Here is an 18878-nt window from a genome sequence, read left to right on the forward strand (position 1 = left end):
CTGCAGTGAAGCCGGTTCAGCTCCTTCCCCACGCAGGCATCCCGGCTAAGGCGCCATCTCACTGGGACATGTGTGCTGCCTTCTTGTTTCTTTGTCCTGCCTGACCTTGGGGCAAGCCCACCACAATGCCCTCTCTTGTTAGGCCTGTAATGTGGTCGCTGAAGTTGTCTGTGTCGGCGCCTTGTGGGACGGGAGTCGAGCTCAGTTGACTTCTGGCTTGGAGTGTCAGCTACTCGAGTCCCGAGTCCCCGACAGAACTTAGGACTGTTCCCTCCGGCAGGGGAGCCTTTGTGTGTTTGAAAAATAAGGACTGCTCTGTGGAGGGTCCAGACTCAAAAAGGTGGCTAGCAGGGGTTTAAAGGGAGTGTCAGGTGTGTGTTAAAGAAGAGGTCCATGGGAATGGCAGACAGCCGGGACTCAGTCCTGGTTCTTTCTGCCTCCAATAGGCCCTGAATACAAAGGAGACCACAATTAATCCCAGAGTGACCTCTGGGGAGAGTCTGGGGCAGAAAGGCCAGGTCAGACCTTGGCTAAGCCTTTCTAAAGACCTGCTGCTTCGCCTGGGGTAGGCAGGGGCCGTCTTCAGGAAGCCGTAGGCATCCTGCTTCAGAATTAATCTTGGAGGCTCTGTGGCCAGGCCCGATCAGCACATGGTCAGTCACACACCACAGGCATCCCCACAGCCCCTCTCAGCTTAGCCACCAGGACAGAAGGCTTTTCTTGCCAGATTCACTGAGGATTCCAACTGTGAGCACAACCAAGGCTCCCAGGTGTGTGTCTGCATCTGGAGCTGACCCAGGGAGGACGGCGTGTCACCGGCTCTGAGGCTGGAGGCCCGGGGGTGGGCCCACTGCCTGCCGGGCTGGCCTGTGAAATGTCCCTTCAAAGTTCAGAATGCGTTCTTCTTGCCCTGCCCACCTTCCCGCCCACTCTGGAGACAAGAATGGAGAGGGTCATGGTGCTGCAAAGGCCGAGGTGAGCAGGAACAGGCAGGGCGGCGGGGCCGCCAAGCAGGCCAGGCAGGTGACAAGGGACAGGGCTGCCAGGGAGCCAGGCGGGCTGATTGAAGGGGGGATGATGAAAGCCCGTCCCAGCCCCGCGAGCAGGTGCCCCTCACGCTGCTCCTCTCCCCTGTCTGTCCGTCTGGCCACTCACTCACGCACATCACAGGCGTCCGCTGAGGGCCAGGCCTGCCCTGCCCCTTTCAGCGGAATGAAAGGGAAACCGGTATCAGAGGGGAGCTGCTGCCAGGGAAAGGGCCTCTTTCTTTTCAAAGACTTTCATTTGCGATGGGCTTTTTTTCTAGGTGATCTTATTTCAAAGCTCCTTTGAAAATTTTGTGGGTTTTGTAATGGATGAAAAGTTACTTGGAAATGGGACTAAGAAGTTTTCACTTGAAATTTGTTAGAGGAAAGTTAAAAGCTTTGAGTTGTAAGGTTCTGCCAGATTTATCATTTCTTTTGTCCACAAGGCCCGTCCACCGGGAGGGGTGTGGAGGAAGGGGCTGGGGGCCTGGAGGGGGCACACGACCGAGCAGGGCGCGAAAACCAGCCAGGCCACGGCTGCCTCGCGTCTGCAAGGAAGGCCGGCTGTGCCGAGCTCCGCACAAATATCTCTGGCGCATCCAGGTTTTGATGTCAGAAGAGGGAAAAGCAAACATATTTCCAGAAGGCCATGGTTCCAGCAAAGACAATAGCTACCACAAGATGTTTCATAATAATTTTGAAAGAAGTGGCCCAAATTTACTGGAGCGAGGGAGAGAGAAGGCCACAGTGGAGGACGGGCAAGGGAAGAAGGAGAGCGGCTCAGAGGAGTCAGGACAAGGTTGGAGGGACCAGGAGAGGCGCTGCCAAGGAGAGGGAAGGGAAGGGAGTGTCAGGAGGAAGGAGGAAGGCGTGTTGGGGGTCACAGAAAGGACGGGGAGGTGCTCCTGGGTTGGCTTTAAAATAGAGATGACTTTGTTTAAAGACAGTTGAGGAGTGAGACCTGAGGGGGCATGGAGTAGCAGATGCCCCGAATCCCATGGAGGGGGTGACCACAAAAGAAGCGGGGAGCCAGGTGGATGCTGAACTGGCAGGTGAAGTGGTCAGTCTCCGTGCTGGGAAGTCAGGGGAAGGTGCTGAAGGGAAGGTGCTGGGGAGAGGGCACAGCTGCCATCGGTGGTGTCCATCTCTGCTGCCCTGGTCAGGACTGAAGAACCCATGCAGGGGGCCAGGACCTCAGGCCTGGATTGGGGAGACCCATCAGTGCGGTTTTAGGCCCTACATGGTTTGAGGGGTGGGATGGAAGCCCAGAGGACCTTGTTACCCACCTTGCCAGTTGGAGTCTGAGTAGGATGCCCAGTTGGGGCTGAGTAGTAGGGGGAAGGTGGAGGCACAGCTGGTTTTCCCATGGGCACTGGGGCAGGTGTTCTGAGTGTTACCCAGATAGGGTAATGTGGGTGTGGCCTTGATGTGGCTAAGCCCATATGGGGCTGTCAGCCGCGGCAGTAATAAGGCAGAGAAAGGTGGCCTGGGAATCTTCTGGGCCCCACAGAGCACTTTGGAGGACTTAGGACAGAACAGACCTGGCAGAGTCCCAAGCCTGGCACTCTCTAGCTGTCATTGACGTTCTCAGGGCCTCTGACTCTTGTCTGTAAGAATGAAGGTGCGAACGCAGAACTCCAGGAGGAAGGAAATCTCATCACGTCTGTGCCTGGATGCTTGGCATCCACTTATGGCCAGAGCTTGTTGGGTCCTTAGTGTGATCCATTGAGAGGACAGAGGATGCGGTTGGTGGTTTCACCTTACAGTACTTGCAGGTGACCTCGGGCTGGGCACGAAGCCTGAATCACAGGGCCAGGAGGCAGGCTGACCTCAGGTCCACCCCTCCTGCGGCTGCCCTGGCCAGGCTGTCCCCCAGGGTTGCTTGCTCCTTCCTCAGCTCCCTCCCTGCCTCCATCACCTCCTCGGCCCCACCTCAGCCCCAGCAGGAACACTTGCCCTCCGGAGACATCATCATATTCCGTAATATGATTGGAATCTGAATATATATTTAAAATGACAAGATTGAAATTAAAATTTAAATAAAGAATTACTTTTCTGTAAGTTGCTCCGAAAGCAGTAATTTAGCAGCAAATTGATAGAGAAAGGTAAGCACTGGTCCTTTAAACCATCGTGCAGTTTCCGGCATGCGAGTCAGAAGTGTCTCAATTTAACACATCATTGGTTAGTATTATTAGAAATTTCGCTGGGCTCCGAGCACATTATGGTGCTGCTCCAAAGTGGAGGCCAAGGGCGCCGGGCTGGGGCCGGGGGCCGAGAGGGCAGCCTCATTAAAGAGGGCGAGAGAGCCTCAAGCCAGCCTCCCCCGGCCAAGTAGGGTTTTAGCCGCCATTAGTTTCTTGTTTGAAGTTCAGCAGCAATCATGAAACGGGGACTGAAAGGCCCATAAATGCCATGTGCTCTTCCCAGAGGCCACAGATTTATCGTTGTAGTGTCTGTCCACACTTCTTTCTGGCCCCTTGAAATCCAGGCTGGGAACAGGGGTCCATGAAGTCCCATGAACCACATGAGCAAAACCCAAAAACCTGTCCTGGGGGCTACTTACCACCCCTGCTCCGTGCGGAGACCTCATTGCATCACATGTCCCTAGCACACCAAGCTCCTTCCCATTTCTGCTCCCTGACGTTGCTCGCTCTCCCCAAGTCCATGCCATGCACCGGTACATTCGTCCAGCCAACAGTGATGGATGCTCCCGCTGCCAGTCTGCACCTGCAGGACCAGACACCATGCCAGGTCCCTGCCCCATGGACCTCACCCACCAGAACAGGCTCAGAAGTGGTCCTGGAAGGCAGGGTGCCAGGACTGATGTGTGGCAGGCACAGGGTTGAGAATAAGCAAAGGGTGTGCTGGCCCCAGGGGGGTCTCGTCCTGCATCTTTCAGACTACCCTGACCACCAGGGTGCCCCTGGCCTCCATGGCACCTTGCAAAGTAGAATAAGGTGTTCCCTCCTGGTGCACAGGTTAGCCCCACCCATAGGTTCACAGCCATGAGCCAAAGGTGCTCTGTGGGAGGAAAAGTGACGCCCAGTGGTGCCAGCCCAGTGGCCCCTCTGCCGGGCATATTTCCACTCTCTATCCCCTGAAGCCCCGGCACCTTCCCTCAGAAGGACCGGGCCCGGTAGTCTGTGACTGGCTCTCCGCAGGCCCACAGAGCAAGCCCATCTGCACTGTGAGGACTGCTGCACGGAGGGCACGGAGGGTCCCCAGCCCCCCGACAAGCATGCGCTGCAGCCCAGGCCACCGCCGCACAGAGAGTTTCAGCCATAAAGAACCAGGGCCTTTAGTGCTCTTCAGTGGCTGAAAGAAGCAGGATGCTGTCAGCCACCATAAAAATGTGACCTTTGAAAATTTACAAGAGCTCAGGATTTAAAAGCTGCTGCCTTAATGATGCATCCCATTAGCATCTCATTAAAGGGAAGCAGAGAGAAGCCTGCTCAGGCCCAGTGATGGGCAGATAGGGCCACTCCACGGCGCTGGGCAGGAGGGGGCTCTTCTGTCTGCCTCTGCCGAGCAGCATCATGTCAGAAGCAGAAGCCTGGCCAGGGACGCGGGGAAAGGCCAAATGTCTGAGTGGCTTCGCTGAGGTCCTGGACAATGGCAGGGGACAGGGCTCCCACAGCCGGCCTGTTCCAGTTGGTGTCTGTGGCTGCTCTGGTGTGTCCTTGTCAGGGCACAGGAGGAGAGGGACTCGGGGAGGCCTGGCCTTCTTCCTGCGAAGGCCTGGGGAGCTTTTGGCAGAGAGGTGGACTTCTGGGGACACTGGACCATGGGGAGAAGGCTAGTAGGCACTGAGCTTAGAGCTGGAGCACCACATACAGCCCCCTAGAAGCTTCCAGAACTGGGGACCTTGGGTTTACTTTAGACCTGGAGCACTTTGCGGCGTGGCAGAGGAGGGGGGGTTGGGGGCTCTGGGTGGGGGACTCCGTAGCTGACTCCCATCCCCAGGCAGCCCCACCCTTGCGCTCCTTGACAGTTTATGTCCATGTTTTTCTGAAAGGTGTGGAGGAAGAAATGTTCATTATTTTAATAAAATCAATAACAAATCCTGAACTGCAAGCTGCTGGTAGTTTTAGAAGATGCTAGGGCCAAGTAGAATAAGAGGGGCTTGATTTACGTCTCCTAAAGGAAAATAAAAAAGACCAGTTTCCTTCTCACTGCAGACATAAGAGCTTGCTTGTCATCTCCATGAAAGACACAGGCCTGTGGCAGCCCAGCAAGCCCCCCCACCAAGAGCCCCCAGTTTCTTCCTGGAGTCCGCCGTGGCCTCTGTGCTCCCCTCCGTGGAGAGCAACCTCCTGAGGGCACGCTGAGTCTTGTCCCCCCACCCCGGGCCTTGGCTGAGCCTGTCTCGGAGCAAGGCTGTTCTTATTTACTGAAAGTACCAACTTGCAAGCCAGCAAGCCGGCCAGAGTGCTGTGGAACCGAGGGCCTGAGCCCTTGAAAAAGTGCAGTTTTTCAATTCAGAAACTCCACAGTTTTAGGGTAAAAATTAGAACTCCTGAAGTTTTAGGGTTTAGAATCCGGTCATCCACTCTCCAGGTGGAGACCCCAAACACCTCTCCTGGTGGCACTGGCAGCTATGAGGTCCAGGCCAGTGGCCTCCAAGCTTCAGGCCCCTTCCCCACGCTGTGGTGCTAGCAGGCGGGGCATGCAGGCTGGTTTAGCAGGAGAGAAATGGTAGCTGTACAAACACCCTGAAAACCCAGCCTGCCTCTGGCTTGGGAAGCCGGGGAAACCCTGTAGCAGAGAGGGGTTGCAGCGCCCCCTACTGGCAGAGGCGTTTCTGTCCTGTCAGTGTAAGTGGGTGCGGGTGAGAAGAAAGGGGTCTCTGCATTTCACCCCAAACAGCGTCCTGAATGGGACACCGCACAGCTTCTTTGCCCCTGAGATGTCTCTGATTTGGGGTGGAGTAATCTCTGCCTCCAAGTCCGCCAGCCCCGGGAGAGCCTGGAAACAGGCTGCAGACAGGGCAGCTGGGAAGCTGTTTAGAGAAAGTGGCCAAAAGGGGTGCTGTTCCCACACATTCCATGTGACTGTTGGTGAGTGTGGCTGAATCCCAAGCCCCTCGCCCACCCCAGACTCCCGTCAGTCCCAGAGCCAGAAATGGGACAGGGGCCTCTGATAAGGAAGCTTGGCCACTGAATTTTTCTTTCCTCAGGAGATTCATCCTGTTCCCTTGTTTCCTGCTCTGTTCACAGAGGCAAATCGTCTGAAATGCAGGCCAGAGACAAAGTGCAGCCTAATGCAATTAGCTCCGTGCAGCCTGCAGGTCCTAATGGGATGCGGCTTCTGCTCCTCCCAGCAGGCCCTAATGCAGGCACTGTTTGTCATCTGCCTTGTGCCCCAAAGTCCCAGTAAGAGCAGCCCTCCCTCCATGGTCGCTTGTCCAGGACCAGGAGTTCGGCTGATCAGAGGCCCAGCACTAGGGGGCACTGCCCTCCACCAGCAGGGCCACTGGGTGGGCTTCTATTCAAAGTCAAGAGCACCATGGCTCTCCCCTGAGAGGCCTACAGATGCCCTGTAAGACTGCTTGGCCTTCTGTGACTGTCCCTTGTGGGCAGCCAGCTCTGCCCACACCCCATCTCACCCTTCAGCTGAAACCTGGTTGAGCTCTGGCTACACCCCTGGGAACTGTGGTTGTTCTTCCTGAAACCACCTCTGCGGAGACCCCTACCCCCATCTTACCCCAGTTATCCCAGTCCCAACACATTTATTGGATTTATTTTTGTGTGTGTGTATTATAGATAATGGCAATGGCCATAGTGAGAGATTTGGCAAATACAGAAAAGTGCAGACAAGAGACTAAAAGTTGCCCATAATCCCCTCAGACAAAAATAACATCCCCACTAACATTTGGGATTTTTCCCTTACCACACATACTGTTTTACATTGTGAATTTTTTATATTTATGTCATTTCATGTCCTGCTTTTCTCATTTAACATTATAGTGAAAACATTTTACCACCTCATTAAGAATTGGTACACATGATTTTTTTTTTTAAAGAATTAGAAATTTTTTTTAAGATTTATTTATTTATTTATATAAGCACTGGGTACAGTCAGAAGCGCGGGAGGGTGAGAGAATTCACCAGAGCCAGAGCGGGGAGCAGAGCAGGCAGAAGGACCCAAGTACACTGCTGAGGGGAGCAGCGGGCGGCAGGAGAGGTCTGCGCGCCATGTGGGACCCTCCTCCGGTGGCCGGGGAGCAGCCAGGGATCAGCTGGGGATCAAAGCGGCGCTGCAGAGGCTGTGGGCAGCTTCACAACCCAGCACTCAACCGCTGCGCCACCGGGGAGGCCTGGTACACATGATTTTTAATGACTATATAATATTCCATCATGAGCTGTAGCTCAAGGATACCAGCCTGTCTATATGTTTGTTTTCACCCTGAGATTCATTTTCTCATTAGTCTAGACTAGAGAGTGAGATCCTGGGACAGAAATCTGCCTCCTTCCTGCAACAAGGAGCACGGAGTCCCGTGACGGTGTGCCCTGCCATGTGACCTGGTGGCGGGAGCTGAGCTGTCCTTCCTCAGGCTTCACTTCCCTCCGTCCCCATGTTGTGCAGGAGAATGTTGGGGGCCTCAGAAGCTGGTGCGGTGGAGGGATACCCCTGATGGTGGAGCTTTGGAGAGCTGCCCTCTTAATGTCAAAGAGCCAACCACACGGTGGCCCTGCGCCTGGGCCGAGCGCACAGTCGGCACTCAACACACGCGCGGGAATGTTGCTGCAGTGTGTTATTGATCTCAGGGCTGGGGGACCGTCACTTCTCCCAGCATGGACTGCTCTGTCCTTTGTGATAGGTCAGGTGGAGTGAGTGGCCATGGAGGGTGGCCGATAAGTCACTAGGCTGGGTGTTCCTGGAAAAAGGAGCTTAACAGCAGCCACAGCTGCTACCACTGCCCCAATTGCCCTGTGTTGCCCCTCAGGGAATCAGTAGGGCTGGGTCTCTGCCTCTGGCCCCCGGGTTCAGGGGGGAGTACTGTTCAGGGAGGGGCCCCAGGAATTGACCTTGCCAAGCTGTACTCACCCTCCTGCTCTGCTTCTCCCCAGGCCCCCGGCATCTCCAAGGCGGACAGTCAGTCCCAGGGACTCACAACCAGCATCCGGTGGGGGCAGACGCCCATCAATCAGTCCACACCCTGGGACACGGATGAGCCACCCTCCAAACAGATGAGGGAGAGCGACAATCCAGGTGAGTACATGTTGGGGTCAGAGAACAAACACCAGAGCTTCGGGGGGCGGGGGGTGTTAAAGGCCTTGGGAACCCCAGCTCCTCAGAAGGTCTTGACCCACGACTGCTCTGGAGTCTGTGGAATTCCCTGTGTCTCTGCTACTTAAGGAAGCATGTGGGAGAGCAAGAGTGTGCAAGTGACATTATAGGAGTGACTTTGTATCTGCTTCAGGCAATTTTGAATAGTCATTCCCAAATCTCAGTACTCTGATTCATAACAAATTTCTCTCGTCACATCTTCCTGTGAGGTTTTGAGAACTGTAATGTCCTACACCCCTGAGACTGGGGGTTCACCACCTCCTACAGCACCCCTTGCTTCTCTGGACAGCTTTGACCAAACAGCAGCCCTCTCTGTGACCGCCCATGGCCCAGACCTCCCCTTAGGATATGCAGAACAGGTCTGCATGGCCCTGCACATCATAGCCCTGCACCCCTCCGTGTCTCCTGCAGGAAATCCCCCCAAGTCCTTCAGTCATGTCCCAGGGCCCATGGTTTCTGGACTCTCTGCCTCCAGGGAATGGCCCCTCTCTCTGCCCGCCTCAGGAGCTAGAACCCAACACAAAGACCCCACATGTGGTCTGACCAACTTCCCTTTCTCAACCCATCTCCTCTCCTCGTGCAGCCTTGGGTCACTTCTCGCCTGCCAGTAGGCCCAGCACAGGCTGACTCGACAGTCAGACCCCAGGACTGTCACGGCGACTACTCTGACCCCTGTCCCTCTCCTCCCAAGCTGGCTTGGGCAGCTGGGTGTGGGACCCCCAAGGGCAAAGCCTCACTGGCAGCTTCCCATGTGACTCCTGGGACCTCAGATTCCTGCTTTTACTGCTCAGCCGCACCTAACCCTCCCCAAAGAAGGTCAGCTGCACGCTGGTCAGGCTGTCCTCCGCGTGGTCATCCAGACCATGATAAAGTGGTGCACGGGGCTTGGTACACGTCCTTCAGGCCTCCAGCATCCTCGGGGCCATTCCCTGGTCTGTAAATCCAGCACCTCCATGCACCTCTGTGCCTCCTCCAGTTAGCTGAGTTCTCGCCTGCTGGGCTCTCAGCTTCTGAGGCCTTTTTCCAGGCTCCCTGGAGAATCCTGGAGGGAAGGGAACCTAGGACGATGTGCCTGTCCTTGGCTCACCAGGATCCTCCTCCAACTCCTCCTCCTCTTAGGCTGGAGGGACATCCCCTTAGCTGCCAAAAGGGGGTCAACCCCCCTTACCGACTTTTGTTGGCTTCTGGTTTTCTCCAGCCTCTCGTTGCACATTCGTTATGTCCCCAGTCTGTGTGTCAACTGCATGCTCGCTGCAGCCCTGTGAGGCGGTATCCCTGGATCCCATTGCAGTAAGGGCACTGACTCGGGGGAAGCTTGCGCCCAAGACCGCTCAGCTAGTGGAGGCAGGGCAGAGACAGAAGTGCTGTCTGTCCGACTCCGAGCCAGGCTGTCCACCACCACACCCCGTGGGCCTTCCTCTGGCTGACTCCTCAGGAAGCGCCATCAGCACCTAGCCATCTTGGCTCCTGCCCTGCCCCTCAGCCTTACTGCTGGGAGGGAGCCCCCAGCCCCTCCTCTAGCCTCTGTGGCTGGTGTTCCTCAGTGGGCCCCAGACCCCTGTTCTCTCTCCTCGGTTCCCCTCCCCAGAGACATGGTGAAAACCAAGATGGCATCTAGGAACGGGAGACTTAGACTCAGACTCATTGAGAGGTCCTGGCCTGGCAGTCGCTGCCGCAGGATCTGCCTGCCTCACTCACAAGTCCGCTGTGTCCTCACAATGTCAGCACAGCTCAGGGGGCCTGGGCATAGCTGGACTTTCATCTTATATTATCAGAGTCTCAGGAGGTATCATACCCCCTTGTTCAGCCAAAATCTCCACAAAGATCACAACAGACTTATCTTGTTTCCCCCAGGGCTGGCCATGGAGGTTGCTTAGTACAAAGCCTGCCCCCACCCCCAGCAAGCCCTGGACAGCAGCCCCCGCTGGCCTCTGCCACGGCCACCACACCAGCCCCCCACCTGCCGAACCACAGGGCCTTTGCACAGCTGGAGGCCCTGGTGCTCTCCCTTGCCTAGCAAACACCTGCATCTACACAACCCCATTTTCTACCCTGGAGATGACGATTCTCCAGAAGGGAAGGAAAAACACATTTATAGAACATTTCACACATCCACACACTCTGCTGGTTTGCTGTGTTTTTGTTTTTTCAAATATATTTTCCTCATCCAGGTCTTCCCAGGAGACCTATGAGCAGAAGTTGCTAGCTCCATTTAACAGACAGGATGACTGAGGCTCAGAGAAGACAAGCAACTTGCCCCGGGCCCTTCATTAGTGAGTGGTCGTACTGGGATTTCAACTCGGGTCTACTTAAAGGTCTCTGCTGTGTTCTGTTGGTTGCCTCTCAGCCCCTCCCAGGCAGGTGGTGCTTCCTCCTCTGAGCCCATGTCATCTGCTCATCCACCCCAAATACACGTATCCGGTGCTGCTGAAGCGCATACTAAATCTGTGAGTCCCTGGAGGCTGGCTCCTTGTGCACCTCTGGGAGCCCAGCACCCAGTCCAGGGCCTGGGACAGTCGGTGTTTGTTGAGTGAGTGTGCAACCGGCAGATGACATGTCTTCCATCTCCCTTTCAGGCACAGGGCCGTGGGTGACCACGGTGGCCGCCGGGAGCCAGCCCGCCCTGATCGCACACTCCTATGGAGTGGCCCAGCCTCCCACCTTCAGCCCGGCTGTGAACGTCCAGGCCCCGGTCATTGGGGTGACCCCCTCACTGCCTCCCCATGTGGGGCCCCAGCTCCCGCTGATGCCAGGCCACTACTCGCTCCCACAGCCGCCCTCTCAGCCACTGAGCAGCGTGGTGGTCAACATGCCCGCCCAGGCCCTGTATGCCAGCCCACAACCCCTGGCCGTGTCCACCCTGCCCGGTGTGGGGCAGGTGGCCCGCCCGGGACCCACCGCCGTGGGCAACGGGCACATGGCAGGGCCCCTGATGCCGCCACCACCACCGGCCCAGCCGTCTACCACTCTCCCCAGCGGTGCCCCCGCCACCAATGGGCCCCCCACGACCGACTCGGCCCACGGGCTGCAGATGCTGAGGACCATTGGCGTGGGGAAGTATGAGTTCACAGACCCCGGGCACCCCAAAGGTAAGTCCTGCTGCCCACGAGCCCCCTGTGTCCCCGCGTCTGTACCTCACCGTGTGGTCACTAAGACATAGCATGGCCAGCAGTGTGGGTCCCGCTGCCCTGCGCTCTCCAGCTACCCCTTCACTGCCCCCAAGCCCAGGGCTGCAGGAGGACCTCCCCCTGCCCAAGACCATCTGAACCCGGGCTCAGACATGAGGCAGAAGGAAGGTGGAGGACAGGACGAGGAAAGCGGGAATTGTGAGTGGGCAAGAAGAGGAGGGGAGGGGAGAGCCTGCACCGCCCAGGGTCCTTCCACCCCAGCCCAAGCCCGGCCACCCTCACTTCTGACCCCAAAGCCAGGCCAAGTGCAGGATGAGCAAGAGGCGTCTGCTCTTCTTAGGGCTCCAGGAGACACGTGTTTGCAGGGGGGGCCTCCATTTTCCACTCCTGGGCACAGTGAGAACATGAACTGTCTGTGTCCCTCCCCAGAAAGGCGCCCCTGCTGTGCTGTCAGATGACAGCGGCCCCGGGGCATTGGCTGAGGCACAGGAGAAGCTCGGACCATCCTGAGCCAGTTGTGTTTTGAGTTTAATGACCAAGGAAGACTCCATGCCGGATAGCTGGGCTGAGGAGACCGGGGCGGGGGGCAGGGCAGTGGATGGAATAGGACACTTGGCCTCAGACTCCAGTTAACCCCCCTCTTCAGCCCCCTGGCAGTTTCCATTCCCCTGAATTCCAAGGCAGATCCTCAAGAACAGAGCCCCCAGCCTGAGGGTTTGGTCAAAGTGTTTAGGCCTAGGCCCTGGCATCTCTCTGAGGGGGTCTGTCCAGCAGGAATGCAGAGGGGCCAGGAGGACCAGGGACACAGACAAGAGGCTGGTGCAGGGAGCAGGGGTCTTCTGCTCCAGACTTGCTGTCCCTTTGAGCTCCAGAAGATGGAGACCCCTCTGGGCTCTCCCGGCCTCCCTGGAGAGGGGACAGCAGGTGGTCCTGGGCAGTGTGCAGGCCTCTAAGCACAGCTTCTCAGCCTCCCTGCTGCAGCCGGGAGACAGTCCGGGCCCCCGCTCAGCAGAGCACGCCGCCCACTAGCCATCCTTGATCCGCCTGCGCTCAGGAATCTCTGTCTTTATCCTTTCGAGCAATTGTCAGGCCTTGTCAAGCAACCCAGCCACAAAGCCGAGTCTAGATCTCCGTTGGGTTTCGTTCCCAGTCTGATTGAGCCCTGACTGCCTTTGTTTTGGAAATCAGCCCTAGTTTTAAATGACAAATTATAGAAAATTACTTCTAAATTCTGGTAAACTCTTGCTTTGTTTAAGATCTTTTTTTAAAAAAACATTGACTAAATTGATTCTACGTTTGCATTGTTTTGGTTACACTCTTTCCCGTAAAAAAATCTGTGTGGGGCCAGAGGATGTGAACCATCCTCTGTGGTGGGCCGGCGCCCACAGACAGCAGGGGGATGGGGTCCCCTCTTCCAGCCCCAATGGGGTAGAGTCCAGTGCTAGGTGAGGGCCTGGAATGGGTGGGTCTGGGGAGAGTCCACCAGGCAGGGAGATCCCATGGGCTCAGCCACTGACAGCTGGTGACCCTCCCCCGTGCTGGCTGGGAAAGCCTGCATGCCGGCTGCTCCCCAGAAATTACATGTAACTCTTGTCAGCTGACGGCCCTCGTCCGCTGATTTATCCCCTTATGTTTGCAGTGAAGAAAGACGAAGCAGGCACACACAAATGCCTCCAAACTCAAGCCTGGGTGGTTCTTTATTTTTTTTTTTTTAATAATTTCTCCTTTCATTTCTAATCTTAAAAGCCTTTATTGCTAAAGCTATAATTTGTCTGTCATAGCTAATGTCAAACAACTTCATATTCTTTAAAATAAGAAATCCGAATTTTGAAACCAAATCTTTGAAACTTGCCATGTGAGGATCAGATTCCTGACAAAACCACGTGGACCTGGATTTGGGTCACTTTTAATTTTGCCCCTAGGGATTTTACGTCTTAGAAGCTCAATTGATTTCACACTCGGAGATGACAGACAGCGGGCGCGGAGGCCTGCGGGACCCACCGACACTAGTCAGAACTCCACTCAGAAAAAAAAGAATTTTCCTTTTCTCCTGTTCTCTCTTTGAAACCTCATCCAGCATTATAATAATAAGATCCACCATAGGACTCCTTGCGATCTAGCTCATTAAAGTCCCTCCATTTTCCCTACTATTGTTTGACGTGACAACCTGGCCTCTCACAGGGTTGAGTAATTACGGAGAGATCCTCTCCACCAAGAGCAGGTCTCACCAGCCAGAGGGATGGGCCACCGGTATTTTTAGACTTCATTAGTGCCGTGATTTAAAATTTCACATTTTGTGTCTTGTAATTATCTTCCAATCGACTGAGCTGAAATTTCTGTTGGGGCTATGTTGGTGAGTCTGCCTTCCAAAAAAAAAAAAAAAAAGGCGTTAGAACTTTAATTTAAAACTTAACCAATTGAAAAATAAAGGTGGTGTGAAAATGCTTTTTGATTTGCAATAGGTCAAGCGATTGTCTCTCATCTGTGACTAGAGATGCCGCTGCATGCAGTTCCCTTTAATGAGTGTTATTTAAATGCATTGAGCACGTATAGGTTTTCTCAAGAAACTTACAAGATAAATCTTGGTGGGGAGCAATCAGTGGGATTTTTTTATTATTATATATTGAAAGCCAATTAAAATAGATTTCATGTGTGCAAAGTGATAAGGGAGGAAAAAAGAATTTGTTCCATTTGAATCCTATTGTGAAGTACTGAAGTCGTGTGTCTTGTTGGATGGAGACCCCTGAACTAATTCGTGGGCAGAGGTGGTGCCCACCTCAGGCCCCAGGAGATGACCCCGCCGCTGCCGCGCACTAGCTGAGGGTGTTCCACAGAGCTGCAGGCTCCGGATGACAGTCTTCCTCCTGTCTTCTTTCACCGGGATTTTCGGTGGCAAAGAGGGTGGCTGGAGATGTCTGAAAGCCGCAGGTGCTAGACCTAGCAGTGGGTTGCAGAAAAGCTGTTGTGTTTTCACCTTCCTGTCCAAGGAGAGAGAAGCCAGGTTGCACCTGCTCCCAGTGGCTTCTGGACCAAAAGCAGAGTCCAGGTTGACCTGAGAAGGGGAGACTTGTCCCTTCTGACTTCAGATTGTGTAAGACTCAGGCGAGGGGCCCTGAGGATCTGTCTGCTGGACTTGGCCTCCTGCCCCAGGGTCAGGAGTTATGTGTTAGGGTTGCATAGCCCCTTCTTGGGGTCCTGCAGCTCCTTCCTTCCCATCCTTGCCCCTGAACCTCCACTCCATGGAGCGCTATCTGTCCTCATGCCAACATCTGCTTGACAGCAGCCTCCCCAGCCTCCGTGAGTCACACCGGCAGGATCCGGTGAGGGTACAGAGACAAGCGAATGTCCGTGTGACGGCAGGGAGTCTCCCAGCCTCTCTGCGCCTCTCTGTCCTCATCTTTAAAATGCGGTGACAGTAGCACCGCCGGGGTTAGGGGAGGCATGACTGAGATCGTGTGCATGAATGTGTGTTGCACTGTGCCCACTTACCCCGAAACAATTATGCCTGTCGACGCTGTTCGCAGGCTGGAGGGCTCAGCAGAGACAGGCTGGTAAATGGGTGGAGCGCCAAGGCCCCTCCTCAGGGCAGAGGAGCGGGGGCAGCCCAAGCTTGTTCACAGGACTGGCAGTCCCTGGCTAAGCCTCTTAAAGAGACCTCCATGCCCCGATCCTTAAAAGGAAGTGGCCGCGTCACCTTCTGGGCCAGACAGTTCTGTCCCCAACCCCAGATCTTGTCTCCACCCCACCGCTGACATACCGAGACCTCCGATCCCTCTGCAACCTCAAATTTATGGAAGAAGCTGGGACACATGATAAAGCTATTTGCCCACACGGTTAACCCAGAGGCACAAAATGTCACCCAAGCTGAAATCCTTCTCCCACAGACCTGCTCATGTCATGTCTGTCTCAGAGATGACATCACAAATCCACCCTGGAGTTCAGAGCCAAACCCGTGGTCACCCTTGACACCCCTCCTGACTTCTTTAAGCACTGAGTCAGAAAACTCCCTTGATTCTGCCTCCCTCTCCTCTCGGCCCCTCCCCTTTCAGGCCACCATCACCTGTGGTCAGCATGGAGGGCCTCTAGGCCCCAGTGCATCCCTTGCAGTCCAGGGTCCCCGGTGCAGCCTGAGGGGTCTTGGCATTCAGATGTGACCACACCCTGGGAGTGTCTGCAGGGACCTTGCCTCGAGCTTCACCTCCTGCCCTTCACAACGCTGGCCTCTCCCCCGCCCCACTGGCTCTCTGCCTTGGCCAAGCCCCTCCATACAGTCAGCCTGCTCTTTGGTCCCCTCCCTGCTAGACTGCAAGCCTCAGGGTAGGAGTAGGCACCTGCCCCAGCCCATTCCACCCCCAGTGGCCTCTCCTGGGAAGTGTTAAATGAAGACGCAAAGCACAGGATTATCCACCAACATTCTGGGCCGTCTCTCCAGCTGCCTCCTCCCTTTCCATGGTGAAAGCAGGCTGGTGCTCGCAGGCCCCGACCACTCTGCCCCATCACCCCCACACCTGTCTCATGCTCCAGGAAATGGAGATCCATCCCTTTCAAAGTCCCTCCTGTGCCCAAACACCTCCACCAAAGTATAAAGGGGTAATAATAGAACCTGCCTCTTATTGTGTTGAGGACTACATTATTTGACATAAAGCCCCTGGAATGTTCCTCGCACGTTCTAATCACTATAAAGGAGTTTGCAATTACTGTTATTTTTACTACCAGCGCGAGGGCCTTCTTCAGTGTGCACGGCCTTTTAGGGGCCCAAGGAAGTGTGACAAAGACTGATTTGCCCGCTAGAGTTGAGGAGACTATGATGTTAGTCTAACATCATGATGTTCAAAACACCTCGTTCCCAGGGGTCCACTTAGAACAGAATAAAATCGCCTTCTTCCACCATCGCCCTCACAACCCAAAGGAAGCAGCCATGGCTGAGGCCTTTCCCCTAATTCCAGGAGTTTTTGTCTTAGGGGGTGTTCTCCTATCTACCCTCATGTCTAAAGAGTAACCTGCCCCCATAAAAGCAAGAATACAAACCTCTAATTCCTTTTTTTTAATAAATTTTATTTTTATATTCCCCATACAATTGCAACCCCTTTATTTTGACCCCAATCCCTCCCCTCCCCGCCCCCCACCCCCTATAGAGTGTCTCTGGTTCATAGTTGTTGATTTTGATTTGCACTTTCTTACAGTTATTCATTTTCCTGGTCCCTTATTTAAGTTTTCTAGATTCCTGCTGTGAGTGAGACCATCCGGTATTTTTCTTTCTCTTTCTGGTTTATTTCACTGAGCATGATCCCTTCCAGCGCCATCCATGTTGCTGCAAATTGCATGTGTTTATCTTTTTTGAATGCTGAGTAATATTCCATGCTGTATATGTACCACATCTTCTTGATCCAGTCATCTATTTTTGGGCATTTGGGTTGTTTCCAAAGCTTAGCGATTGTAAACAGTGCTGCTATAAACATAGGGGTGCATGGGGCCTCCCCGGTGGCGCAGTGGTTGAGCGCTGGGTTGCGAAGCTGCCCGCGGCCTCTGCAGCGCCGGTTCGATCCCCGGCTGCTCCCCGGCCACCAGAGGAGAGGTCCCCCAGACCTCTCCTGCCGCCCACTGCTCCCCTCAGCAGTGTGCTTCGGTCCTTCTGCCTGCTCTGCTCCCCGCTCTGGCTCTGGTGAATTCTCTCACCCTCCCGTGCTTCTGACTGTACCCAGTGCATGTACAAACAAATAAACAAATAAATAAATAAAAATACATGCCTCTTTAAAAAAAAAAAAAACATAGGGGTGCAGGTGCTCTTTGGAACTGATGTTTCTGTGTCCTTTGGGTAAATACCTAGGAGTGGAATTGCTGGATCCTATGGAAGCTCTATGTTTAGTAGGTCCAGAAATCTCCACACAGCTCTCCATAGTCAAACCTCTAATTACTTTTAACATCTTATATTACTCTGGTGGTCAAGGACGCACCCGCATATCTCCCAGGCATGCTTGAGAGATCAGTTGTGATGCAGGTTTGCAAGGCAAGACTCTGCTACTGAGTGAGCAGAACTCTTGCTGTTGGTTTAGTAACAGTGAACAAGCGTGATGGACTCTGTGGCAATGGTAGGAGAAGCAAGGTCGGGGGAAACACAGGGTATTCATCTCTACGGGAGCAGGGTCCAGGGGAGACAAGGGTAATCAACTTCATGGGGAGCAGAAAGGGACACGTTGGCCACGTTTACAGGGAGAACTTCTCGTGCAGGTGCTTGGTACAATTTCCGAGCTACTCCCAGACCGTCTTGGACCCTGACCACACAGTCAGTCAACAGTTACTCAGGCGTCCCAGCCACCTCGTGAAGTGGGCCCTCGTCTCAAGGTGGTCATGTGGGGGTGCCTTATCCAAATCTGCCACACACATAGGTGCACAGAGAGGCCATGCGCACACGGGTGCAGACGTCTTAGGAAGAAAAAAGGCCACACTCAGGGCGCTCAGCATCTGTGATATTTAGCACGATATCAGGGTGCCAAGGACCCTGCAGGGGTCCCCCTCCAGAGTGTCCCCCACCCAAGACCACATCCACAGATGGAATAAAGAGAATTTTGTACTCTCTAGACCAATGAACCAAAGCTGCTGGCGGAGGCAGTGGTTAGGAACACGAGGTCAGCTGCATGGATGCAGCCAGGAGCCCAGCTTCTGCCCTAGACTGCTTGCATAAAACTTAAATTCCTCTCCCCACCATCTCAACAAACTTGTGCTAGAAAGCTGGAATGGAAGCCTCAGTTTCCTGATCTGTGACATGGAGATAACGATAGTGCCATCCTCCTAGACAAGCTTGAAGGACTAAGTTATGTCTGTAAAGACTTAACACGGTGCCCAGCACATGTTCACAACACTGCTGCCTGTTATTACCACCTCCTACTAGAATTCTGGGGAATTATGGAGGAGACGTATTGTCTAGAGCAACTTTGGCTCAAGACCTCCATTTTTTTAAGGCAAATTTGCCCAACATGATCTCCCAGATCTGACCGACATAACCCTCAGCACAGATTTGGAATCAAACCCACAGACCCATTGTGACCCTAGCTTTCCCTTTCCTGATCCCCACCCCCAACACACACTTCCTCCCCCAAGAAATATGAGTCTCAGTGCAAATAGAACTTGAAAGTCTGTCTACACGAGGTCCTCCCTACTCACCTATCCTCTCAGAACCGAGGGCCACACACACACCACAGGGGTGGCCACTAGTTCTAGACCACTGATACGGCAGAGATCACTGAGGGCTGAGTCATGTCAGCTCCCTCCCTGCTGCACCACCAGCCACTTAAGGAGCAACTAGCATGTGTAGTATGAGGCACCTACTGTGTGCAGAGCCCATACTAGGCTTCTCCCGGGCAGAAGACACCAGGCAGTAGACAGCTGTGTTCCCCTTACAGTTCTCGTGAAGCCCTATGAAGATACCTGCGAGTTC

At 54.4% G+C, this 18878-nt stretch overlaps 1 protein-coding gene across 1 annotated transcript in view; it reads left to right on the forward strand.

Annotated features, from left to right (window-relative positions):
- The window catches only part of KLHL29 (kelch like family member 29), a gene marked incomplete at its 3' end in the record, with an annotated part of 115656 nt that overhangs the window by 51493 nt on the left and 45285 nt on the right, over window positions 1–18878 (forward strand). Inside the window, exons 2-3 of the mRNA XM_084234489.1 lie at window positions 8096–8237; window positions 10892–11404. Coding sequence (XP_084090615.1) covers window positions 8096–8237; window positions 10892–11404 — 655 coding nt within the window. The remainder of the gene's footprint in view (window positions 1–8095; window positions 8238–10891; window positions 11405–18878) is intronic.

This window comes from Talpa europaea, assembly GCF_964194135.1.
Source record: "Talpa europaea genome assembly, chromosome: 6".
In the NCBI taxonomy this organism is placed as follows: domain Eukaryota; kingdom Metazoa; phylum Chordata; class Mammalia; order Eulipotyphla; family Talpidae; genus Talpa; species Talpa europaea.